The sequence below is a fragment of the Monodelphis domestica genome, chromosome 7 (genome assembly GCF_027887165.1).
Source record: "Monodelphis domestica isolate mMonDom1 chromosome 7, mMonDom1.pri, whole genome shotgun sequence".
In the NCBI taxonomy this organism is placed as follows: domain Eukaryota; kingdom Metazoa; phylum Chordata; class Mammalia; order Didelphimorphia; family Didelphidae; genus Monodelphis; species Monodelphis domestica.
Window position 1 is genome coordinate 184570116 of NC_077233.1, and position 11951 is coordinate 184582066.

At 36.9% G+C, this 11951-nt stretch overlaps 1 protein-coding gene across 1 annotated transcript; it reads left to right on the forward strand.

Moving 5' to 3' along the window:
• Positions 1-9657: 9657 nt before the first annotated feature.
• Positions 9658-10121, forward strand: LOC130455442 (eukaryotic translation initiation factor 1-like). Its single transcript, XM_056804552.1, has one exon. It carries the CDS (start codon positions 9725-9727, stop codon positions 10061-10063), a length of 339 nt encoding a protein of 112 aa, XP_056660530.1. The 5' UTR covers positions 9658-9724; the 3' UTR covers positions 10064-10121.
• Positions 10122-11951: the final 1830 nt, after the last annotated feature.

Consider the following 11951-nt stretch of genomic DNA (forward strand, 5'->3'; position numbering starts at 1 on the left):
TGAAGGCAGAAAGACACAGATTCAAATCCTGCCTCTGACCCATAATAGTTGTATAATTCTGGAAAAGCACTTAACCTCTCAGATCTCTAGAAAATTCTTTAAGACTACAAGGTTCAGAGAAAATAGAAAAGTTCCTTAATTCCCTACACCAATGAAATCACAGATCCATTTCCTGTTCCTTAGCATAAATAACCATCATTTCTATAGGAATTTCATTAGGTCAGAAATTTATAAACTGTCAAAAATATCAGTGGCAGAAAAGGTCTCATTTCAGGTCAAGGGTAGACATGATTTGGATTTGAAATGAGGAAATATTTGACAACTTTGAAGAATAATATTAAGTGGTAACTAGGTAGCACAATGGATAGAGAAGCAGGCTTAGAGTAGGCAGGACCCAGGTTCAAATTTGGCTTCAGTCACTTCCTACCTGTGTGACCCTGGGCAAGTTACTTGACCCTAATTGCCTAACTTGCTATTCTGTCATAGAATCAATGGAGAGACAGAAGGTAAGAATTTTAAAAAATTATAATAAAAACAACAATAACAGCTAGCATTAATACAGCATTTAAAAACCCTTTACATGTATTGTTCATTTGACTCTCAAAAAAACTTGTGAAATGGACACTATTATTATACCCACTTTATAGATGAGGAAGCTAGGAGAGTTAATGTAACTTGTCCAGAATCATATAGCTCAAAGATATCTGAAGGAAGATTTAAATTTCAGTCTTTCTGTCTCTAAGTCTAATATTCTATTTATTTAGCAGGCCCTGCAGTGAACATTGTAGAAAGGTATAATATCATTCAGCAGAACTTTCCACAGAAAAACAGGTATACTCAGGAGATAGCTAGAAATTTTTGTGACCAGAGCCAGCAACCCAAATTGTACTTGGCTCAATGGCAGAAAGCATGCATGCCTTCTCCCCTTCTGTAGATTCTTTGCTTGTATATATTTGTTTGCATTGTATCTCACCCATTAGATTATAAACTCCTTGAGGGTGGGGAATATCTTTTTGTATCCTCATTCCTTAGCACAATGCCTGGAATACAGTACTAACTTCATAACTGTTTATTAAATGATTGGTAGTGTAACTTAAATTACTCCACCCTACTTAAACCTTACTTTAGGGGAAGATAAAGTTGTAATCTCTTGATTGAACAATGAAGGTACTTAGTTCTCACCTTATAGTGAAGCTAGAACTTTAAGCTAAGTCTATTTTTAGATCTTAATATAAAAAGGTGTTAAGTAACTATAAAGGTTAATCACAAAAAAGGTCAAGTATCTTAATACAAAAAAGGTGTTAAGTAACTATAGAGGTTAAATTAATCACAAAAAGGTCAAGTAACTAACAAAAGATGAACTTAACAAAGAAGTGTTAAGTAACTCAAAAGACAACTAAAAGTATGGGCAGTCCTGGAGAAAGCCTTTGATGTGATTGGTAGATGTGAAATTTAGAGGAGGAGACACAAGGGTGAAAGGTCTATATATTTGAGATTTTTCATCCCTCAAGGATGAAACTCTCTTTCCCTGATTGGCAGTGGAGAGTTAGCTGAGAGCAGCATGCTAAGCCTTTCGGCATCTTAGTGTGGCTACAAGCTATTGTCCTGTTCAGTGGTGAGTTTCTGGCTGAGTTTTTTCCTCTTTTACTTTCCAACTTTATCCTCTTTGAAGCCTCTAATCTTCTCCAGAGACCTAGAGGCAGGGATTTTAAATTCCTCCTGGCACAGACCAGGCAGGAGAAATCCTATATCCCCTTCCTTTCTCTCCTTAAATTCCTTCCCTCTATATTAACTAAATTACCATAAAATTCCAGATTGACTTGGGTATTTTATTTGGGATTTCCCCTGGTGACCAATTAAATCTAGATTTTAAGTCACAACTCTAAAATTATCTTACAGTAGAGAAGTATAAAATGCTAACTATGCTTTAGGAGAGAACTACCAGAGTACCAAATTCAGCTACAGAGGCCATTGCTAGAGGAAGGAAGAGGGGAGAAGAGCTCATTTTAACTCAACATCTGGTAGATTCCTATTCTGACTATTTTCACAAGTTCATTTTGAACTCTCTTGTTTATATAGCTGAAGTACAAGACACGATATGCTATCAGCATCATATACCTTTGACATATGTAGGCAAAGCATTATTTGCCCTACCTTTCCTATGGCTCAGAGAATGCTAAATATACTTCATGTGCTTTGCTTTCATTAACTCTTACAGTTTGATTCTCAAGTTCACTCTGCAGTCTGTGATTCTGAGATTCTGTGTATAATATTCTTGATACAATGACTAGTATCCTCTAAGAGAATAGAAGCTACCTGAGGGCTGCTATTGAAAATCTTTAGCACCTATCAGGGAGAATATGAATATGAAATTTAAGGACCCAGATAATAAATTCCTGCTCGAATTTCTTTACAAATTTATCTATGCTGATGAATCTATTTCCTAGAGTAGAAATATTTCTGAAATTAATATATCTGTTTTCTATGAGCTATCTAACTAGACAGAAATATGTGTCAGAGAGTAAGCCAGTTAACAGCTTGGTGAGCCTAAAGGGTTCAAATTAACCTATAAATCTTCTATAAAACAGTTGGGAATAAGAAAAAAGTGAACAAGAACCATGGTATTTGAGACTATGACTCCAATAATACAAGGGGTGGTGCTGTCTTATCTCCAGCAACTGCCTGTGCCAAAATCTGTTGGTGGGATATTACATCTCAGCATTTTAGACATACTTAGATTATTACCAATATTTCTCTTCTTTCTGTTAATGGGATTATTTCAGGGGTACCAATTGTGCCTCATACTTAGCCAAATTATAAAGAGAAAGAAAAAGCAACTGAAGACTGATTAAAATGAAGTGAGGCTTCTGTATCTAGAGGAGTTTATAGTACAACTCAATGAAACTATCTCTAGGCAAGTGAACTAATAGCTCAACTTCTCAATGCTGCTAATACTGATTCTAAAACCACTGCTAAAATAACAACTAAGCAAAACACAAACAACAATGCTTTTTCCCATTGTGTGAAGTACCAACATTCAATCCTGACTAGGAATTAATTAATATTAGGCAACATTGACCTTTCACTCCTACTGACATGGAAGGGCTCAAGGGAGGTACTCTTCCTTCAAGGAGGAATCGATAGCTGTAATTAAGAAAATAGAAAAGATGCAAACAATGCAACCCCACATGGCTTGACTTTGAATATTTAATGGAATTAAATGGAATTAATGGAATAACTTTTAACAAAGAGGGAAAAAGACAAAATAATTAGATTAACCAAGGAAGAGTGGAGGACTATACAATGGCCTTGGTCAGATCCCAGATGGGATATGAACAATCCTTTGCATTATGACAGACTAGTCCAAGCTAGAAAAGCAGTTTTAACAGCTATGAGAAAATGTTCCAACAGACCTGGCACAAGGAACAAGTGTGAAAAACTAAGACAGGACATAGGAGAGAACTCATCTAAGTTTATGGATACGTTGACTAAGTTGGGGGAACACTAAACTGACTTAGATATATCAATAGAAAGGGACATTTGGGTTTGTTAAAAACTGCTGCACTGTAGTCAGGAATTATTTTAAACTGCATTGTCCAAACCAGAGTAACAAGGTCTCAGATGAATTGAGAAGGGTAGTGATGTATGTTTACACAAGGTATCATAAGAAAAAAGATGAGGATAGTCCTCAATTAGTAGAAGAATTAATAAGAGAGATTAAATGCTGGAGGGGATGTGGTAAAGTGGGGACATTAATTCATTGCTGGTGGAGTTGTGAACTGATCCAACCATTCTGGAGGGCAATTTGGAACTATGCCCAAAGGGCGACAAAAGAATGTCTACCCTTTGATCCAGCCATAGCACTGCTGGGTCTGTACCCCAAAGAGATAATGGACAAAAAGACTTGTACAAGAATATTCATAGCTGCGCTCTTTGTGGTGGCCAAAAATTGGAAAATGAGGGGATGCCCATCAATTGGGGAATGGCTGAACAAATTGTGGTATATGTTGGTGATGGAATACTATTGTGCAAAAAGGAATAATAAAGTGGAGGAATTCCATGGAGACTGGAACAACCTCCAGGAAGTGATGCAGAGCGAGAGGAGCAGAACCAGGAGAACATTGTAAACAGAGACTAATACACTGTGGTATAATTGAACGTAATGGACTTCTCCATTAGTGGCGGTGTAATGTCCCTGAACAATCTGCAGGGATCTAGGAGAAAAAACACTATTCATAAGCAGAGGACAAACTGTGGGAGTAGAAACACCGAGGAAAAGCAACTGCCTGACTACAGCAGTTGAGGGGACATGACAGAGGAGAGACTCTAAACGAACACTCTAATGCAAATATTAACAACATGGCAATGGGTTCGAATCAAGAACACACGTGATACCCAGTGGAATCACGCGTCGGCTATGGGGGGGGGGAGGAAAAGAAAATGATCTTTGTCTTTAATGAATAATGCTTGGAAATGGTCAAATAAAATATTATAAAATTTAAAAAAAAAGAGTCTTAAAAAAAAGAAGAGCGATTAAAAACCCTGAAAGGAAAACTTGATAAAGTTGAAAAAGGAGAGACCAGTGTTGGGTTAGCTGCAGTCTGGGAATATAGGAATCAAAGACAATTTACTAATCAAGGACAAATTTGTTATCTCTATGGGAAAAGATGACATTTAAAGCCTAACTGCTGATGCGGAAATCAAATATTTAGTAATTTCAGGAGTAATGTGGGCAACTTTAGAAATAAATTTATGAACAGCAACAATTTTAAGTACAACAACAGCAACAATTACAACCACCACCGCAATTTTAGAAATGCAAAGGATAGATACCAAGATAGAAACAATAACCAGACCAAAGCAAATGAATTGTTGTAGTTTATTAGGAAGAGTGCATGTCCACCTACTACCCAAAATCAAAATGCTAATTCTCCTCAAAGAGAGGAATCTCAGAAAGGTACACATGGTCCATTATGAAGGTTTAATGGGGGAGAAAGAACTATAGAATCACAGGTAGAAAATTTTTAATTTCCAGACCCATATATAATTACATCATTAATTCAAGTTAATTCCCCCCCAAATAGCACAGAACCACATGTAACTCTAAAAGTTGGAAATATACTTTATGATTGTCTTTTGGATTCTGGGGCATCAAGATTGGTTTTAATTAATACACCTGATTCAAATTGTAATTCAATAGGCTCAATTAATGTTTTTGGAATTTCAGGAAGTACTTTTGAAGTCCATAAACTTTCACCAAGAATGGTTACTGTAGGATCTTTATCTGTGGGTTATTAATTTATGTTAATACCTAATTCCCCTATGAATCTATTAGGGAGAGTTTTGCTGTGCAAACTAAGAGCCACAATAGTTTGTACCCAAGATGGTGACATAACATTAGAATGACCAAAAGAATCATTTGTTCCCAGTACTATTTTTAGATAATCAAGAAGTGGATAAAAAATCAGAATTTCAAAATACTAACAGATGATCTCTGGGCTACATCTTCCACCAATGTAGGCCTGTTAAAATCAGTTGTTCTGGTCCAAATAAGAACGAGAGGTGGTCTAGTTCCATCTATTCCACAATATCCTTTAGCAAAAGAAATCATTGAAGGAATTACCCTAGTGATAGAGTCTCTAAACAAACAAAAGATAATAATCCCTTGCAAATCACCTATTTTGCCAATTAAGAAACCAAAATTGGATGAGAATGGAAAACCAGTATATAGATTTGTTCAAGATTTGGGAGCTATTGACAATCACATCATCAAAAGACATCCAGTTGACCCAAGTCCATCAACTATTATTTCATCTATTCCTAGCAATGCAAAGTACTATACAGTGGTAGATCTCTGTTCTGCACTTTTTTCAATACCCATACATGAAAATTCCCAAAAGATATTTGCATTTTCCTAGAAAGGGTCACATATACATGGTGCTGGTTGCCTCAGGGTTATGTAAAAGGCCCTACCCTATTTTCACAAATTTTAACTCAAGATTTTGCTAATATCAAATTTAAGGAGAACAGATTAACTCATTTTGCAGATGACTTATTCTTCGGCCTGGCCTAATGCAATTGCATGCCAAGAGGACAGTAAGCACTTCCTACTAGAATTATACAAAAGGGGACATAAAATTTCAAAATCAAAAGTACAATGGTGTCTCCCAAAATTGGAATATTTAGGATTTGTTTTAGCAGAAGGTGTGTGTTAAATCTCTCCCAAACATATTGAAGACATACAAAAATTGAGTGCTCCAACAACTTCAAAACAACTAAGAGCAGTTTTTGGAACAAAGGGTTTTTTTTTTGCAGACAATGGATTCCATGTTATGAAGAAATTACCAAACCCCTATTAGAATTGATGAAAAATATAGTTTCAGAACTGCTGAAATTAAATGCAGAACATTTAGCAGTGTTAAATAAGTTAAAACAAGCAATTTTGTCAGCTCCAGCTTTAGGCATATCTGATTATAAGAAACTTTACTTTGTATGTGCATGAAAGAAATGGAGTAACTTCTGGCATATTAACACAAACATTGGGACCACTGTAGTGACCAATTGCCTATTATTCATAGCTTGTGAGGTGTTGCTATTACAGCTCTGTTAGGGACAAAAGCTACAGACTTAGTGTTGGGATGTCCACTAACCACTATGTGCTCACATGAGGTTGAAGGGTTACCATTAAAACACAGAACACAAGCATTTTAAGACTAAAGGCTTACATGATATGGGATTACTTTGCTAGGAAATGAGAATATTACATTAAAATGCTGCACAACACTGAATCCAGCTACACTGAATCCTGATCTACCAACAACAGGAGAACCACTTCATAATTGTGAATCAGTAGTTTCTATGGCAGAGAAACTAAGGAAAAATCTACTTGATTCTCTGTTAGAAAATGCAGATCTTGTGTTATTTACTGATGGTTCATCATTTATGAGAAATGGTATAAGATATACAGATCATAATTCTCCTCTGACACTAGTTGGGAAGCACATTTAAGGTGGAAATGATTACGCCCTTCTCTGTTGGAATTCACTTATTGTTGGGAGCCAAGGGGTTAAATACCCTTGAAATACTCTCTTCCTCTCCTCTTAGCATTCCTGAGAAAGGTCAGGAAAAGGGCACAACTACAGAGAAAAAGCAGCCTTGAGAAAGAGATACTGAGGTAGGGGAACCCCCCTCCCCAGCAGTGCTAGGCAAATTGAAAGGCTGTGATTGATTACTGAAATGTGACAAGGAGAGCTGATGGGTGGAGAAAACTATCTAAGAGGGCGCTTGAGAGAGTTTTGGGGTCTTTATTCTTGGCAGCTCTTAGCTTTGGGAGAGTGAGCTCTGGTGGGACTCTTGGTGGTCTTGGCCTCATGTGCACTGAAGGTTCTTGACAGTTTTCATTGTTTTTGTCTCTTTGGATTTTGTCTTCCTGATCTGAACTTTGGATTCTGATGAAGATTTGTCTTCCTGCATTGGAGACTTGGTCTGAAGAAGGACACTTACTTGGTTGAAACTCTTGCCTCTATGGTGTGAGAGACTGCCCTTTGCAGTTCAGCCTCTTCAGTGTTGATTTTTGGTTGTTGGAACACCTGACTGGTGAGATTTGCATGTGGATTCACATTTGAGATCTGGAAGCACTAGAACCCAGACTTAGGATATTTTTAGCTAGGTGGTATTTTCTAACTCCTTCCTATATTTCCCACTTTAATATCTCTACCTTGCTGTAAATAAAGCTACTAAACAGTCTACTGACTCACAATATAACTTTAATTTTTATAAATGACAACCATAACAATCTTTTTTAACTCATAAATTTAGTCAAATCATTTTTAACCCTTAAAATCCCTAATTTCCATAGAGTTTATTAATATTTACTTGAATAAGAGAAAGCAGACAGAGTGGTATTCTGAACTAGCCACATGGGCACTCATCCCATGACTCTCTCTCTCTCCAGCCCATGTCCACTGCATGCCCAAGTAAATACAGAAAGCCCACTTCCTGGAATCCCCTCTTTTATATCTTTTCCTTTATTCCCAGATCCTAATCTGATCCTTTCTGGGTCAATGTGCCTAGGTGACTCTCCTGTAACCCATGCTAGAGCACACCCCAAATGTGTGATCCTGGGAAGGATCTTCTTACCCTTTTTAGAATCAAATACAAAATGTTCTGTTTGGCATTCAAATCCCTTAATAACCTAGCTCCAGCTTACTTTTCAGTCTTCTTAAACCTGATTCCCTCACTCTGTACTCTTCAATCTATGTCTTCCTTGCTGCTATTCCAGGATCAGAATACTTCATCTCTCAGCTTTGGTGATTTCCTGGAGTTTTTCCCCTTTCCTGGAATGTTCTTTCTGCTCATCTCTGTGTCTTGGCTTCCTTGGCCTCAAGTCCCAACTAAAACCCCATATTTTACAGGAAGCCTTTCCCAGCTTCTCAATTCTAGTGTCTTCCCTTTCTTAATTTTTTTCCTGTTTATCCTGAATATAACTAGCATGTACAAGTTTGTTTGCATGGTGCCACACCCATTCTATTGTAAAGTTCTTGAAGGCAGGGACAATCTTTTGCCTCTTTTTGTAGCCTCATCCCTTAGCACAGTGCCTGGCACGTAGTAGTTAATTTTTTTTAATTAAAATTTATTTGTTTGTTTGTTACATTAAAATACCCAAGTGATTGCTTCCTTCCCTTTCCTGTCCCTATTAGAGAAGTCATCATTTGACAAAATATTTATATGCATAAATATTTAAACTATGCCTTGCTTATTACTATTTTTTTTTTTGCATAGTGTCTCACCCATTCTATTGTAAAGTCCATGTGGGAAAGGACAATCTTTTGCTTCTTTTTGTACCCTGAGTCCTTAGTTTAATGCTTATCATATAGCAGTTACTTAATAAATATTGATTAATTGAGAAGTACAAAATGCTAAATTAAATCTTAGGGAAGAGAGATTATTGCAGACAAGTTGGAATCTAGGAAAGGTTGTCATTTGAATTGAACTATAAATGATTATTAGAAATTCAAGCAGAAGAGGGGGAAAGGTGCATTCCACCCCTGTTGATCAACCTTCAAAAAGACTTAGGGTAAGACAAGGTGAGGAATGAATTGTGTGTTTAAGTAGCTTGGTCTGACTAAAGCATAAATGAAGTTGTTTTTTTTATCTGAAAATTCCATATATCAATAAAAGTATGGGTCTAATCCCTATACCTATAGACTAGTAAGAAATTAGCAAAATAGTATGAAATAAAGACTAGAAGGGTAGGATGGCCTCAAATGGTAAAAGGTCTTAAATATCAGATGAAGTTGAACGTGCTTATTGTTGCTGAGTTTTTTCAGTTGTGTCCAACTCTTTATGACTCCATTTGGGATTTTTAGCAAAGATACTGAAATAGTTTGTCATTTCCTTCTCTAGCTCATTTTAGAGATGATAAAATTGAGTCAAAAAGGGCTAAATGCCTTGTCCAGGATCACACAGCTAGGAAGTGTCTTGAGTCTGAATTTTAATTCAGGTCTTCCTGATTCCAGGCACAGCACTTTATCCACTGTGCCACCTCAATACCCTTCTAAAGTTTACCGAGTAGGCCCCAGTCACTGAGCCACTGCCAAAGACTCAGTAGCCTCCCCTTCAAGCCCCTTTGCTTCCCAGTGCTGTTCCCAACCCCCGCCCACCCACCTTCTCTTGTCACTGCCTTCTGCAGGCTGTTTTCACCTAGGAAAAGGAATCATATCATATGTCCACTATCCGGAATCTCTACTCTTTTGACCCCTTTGCTGATGCAAATAAGGGTGATGATCTGCTTCCTGCTGGGACTAAGAATTGCATCCACAAAGAATTCAACAGAGAAATAGGAGGAAGATTCACTACTGCCCAGGGGATCATTGATGATTATGGTAAAAAGAAACTAGTGAAGGCATTGAAGAAGACATTTTCTTGCAATGATACTATAATTGAACATCCAGAATATGGAGAAGTAATTCACCTACAAGGTGATCAGTGCAAGAACATATGCCAGTTCCTCATTGAGATTGGCCTGGCTAAGGACAACCAGCTGAAGGTTCATGGGTTTTAAGTGCTTGTGGCTCACAGAAGCTTAAGTGAGGATTTCCTTGCAATGAGTAGAAAAAATTCCCTTCAATCCCTTGTCATAAGTTTAAAAACCTCCCAGCTTGGATAACGTAACCATTTGGGGTCCACTGTTTAACTTGGACTAGAATAATTCATTCATGTAATAAATTGAAAAGAGCTATGCTATCTAGTCTTGCAGTCCCTCATTTAAAAAGAGGTATAAAGCCTGTCAGTGCTCAGCCTGAAACTCAAATAATCAGATATTCAAAGCCCCAGCAGCAAAGAGACCATGTCTGCAGAGCTCCCTATCCAAGGTCTAGTGTTTGACCAGACTTTTAGTAGTAGTGCCCTACCTCTGGGGAATATACAAGTGGAGAGAACACCATAATGTGAGACCAACTTTACCTGAATTAAATTTTTGACAAGGGAACAAATTTTGAACTAATGTATCAAAACAGTCAGTGAAGTAACTGTGGAACTTGCCTTTTAATAGCAACAGCTGCCCAATGCCATGTGAAGTTAACAGACAGGTTTGATTTTTTAAAATTAATTTAAATGTTATGTAATGTATTAAAGCTCTTATTTAAATAAAACTGGTTTTCATAAATGTGGAAAAAATAAAGTTTACTAAGTAGATAAAAAGAAGATCATGCAGGGGCAGAGTTAAGATGGCCAAATAGTAGCAGGAACTTTAGGACTCTCTCTACTACGGATCACTACAAAACATCTCAAAAGGACACTTTTGAGTCAAAATCAGATGAGTAAAGGGACTTTACCAAGGAGCAAAACCTTAAAGGTAGGAAGTATTTGGGCATTTCCATGCTATAAGGGGGTAAAACTATAGCTACTGTATATATTTCCATAAAATCCATGATTTAAAATTTTGTTTGAGAAAAATTTCAGGGAAAGAAGCTTGCCAACTCCTTGAATTCAGAAAATGAACTGTTTGGAGAAAGATGCCTGCAGAAACCTATACTGCATCCAGAAGATCCAGAATGAACTTTGGGGTACAATTGATTAAACTGAAAGGGGTTTGAACACAGTTATTCTGAATATAAACTCTTATGCCAAAGGGGACTGTCCCCTAATTGGCTTCTTGTCAATTGTTAAAAGGGAATTTAAGAGAAGACCTGGGGAAATGGTATGTAGGTTAGTTTGTGTACGTTTACAGCTTGTATAACATAACCATTTGGGGTCCATTGTTTAACGTGGACTAGTATAATTCGTTCATGTAATAAACTGAAAAGAGCCATGTTGTCTAGTCTTGCAGTCCCTTATTTAAAAAAGAGGTATAAAGCTTGTCAGTGCTCAGCCTGAAACTCAAAAAATCAGATGTTCAAAGTCCTAGTAGTATCTAGAATCTCTTGAAGTTGCTTCTTGGATTTTGGCACACTTAGCTTTTGGATACCAGTCACCCTTTTCTTAGATATTTACCTCATTCCCTTCTCCAAAATGAAACCTAAGTATTCGACCTTTGGAATGCACCACTGCAGTTTTGTTTTTGACACCTTATGACCTCTTTTGTGAAGCTCTATGAACAGTTTTGTACTGTTCCAAATACTTACTTTTGCACTGGGGCTAGCAAGAAGTATATCATCAACCAAGTGAATCACTTTACATTCCCTGAATACAATGGACTTCAGATCTTGTTTTAAAATTTGACAAAACAAATTTTCACTTTTGCAGAACCCTTGAAGCAATTGTGACCAACAAAATTAATCCCCAATACAAGTAAAAGCAAACATATTTTGGCTTTCCTTGTCAATGGGTATTGAAAAATAAGCACTACACAGATCCATCATGGTATAAAATTTTAAATTTCTTGGAATTTCTGCTAGAATACTGGAGAGACTTGGGATAACTGGGTATGATTTGATGACAAAATCATTGAT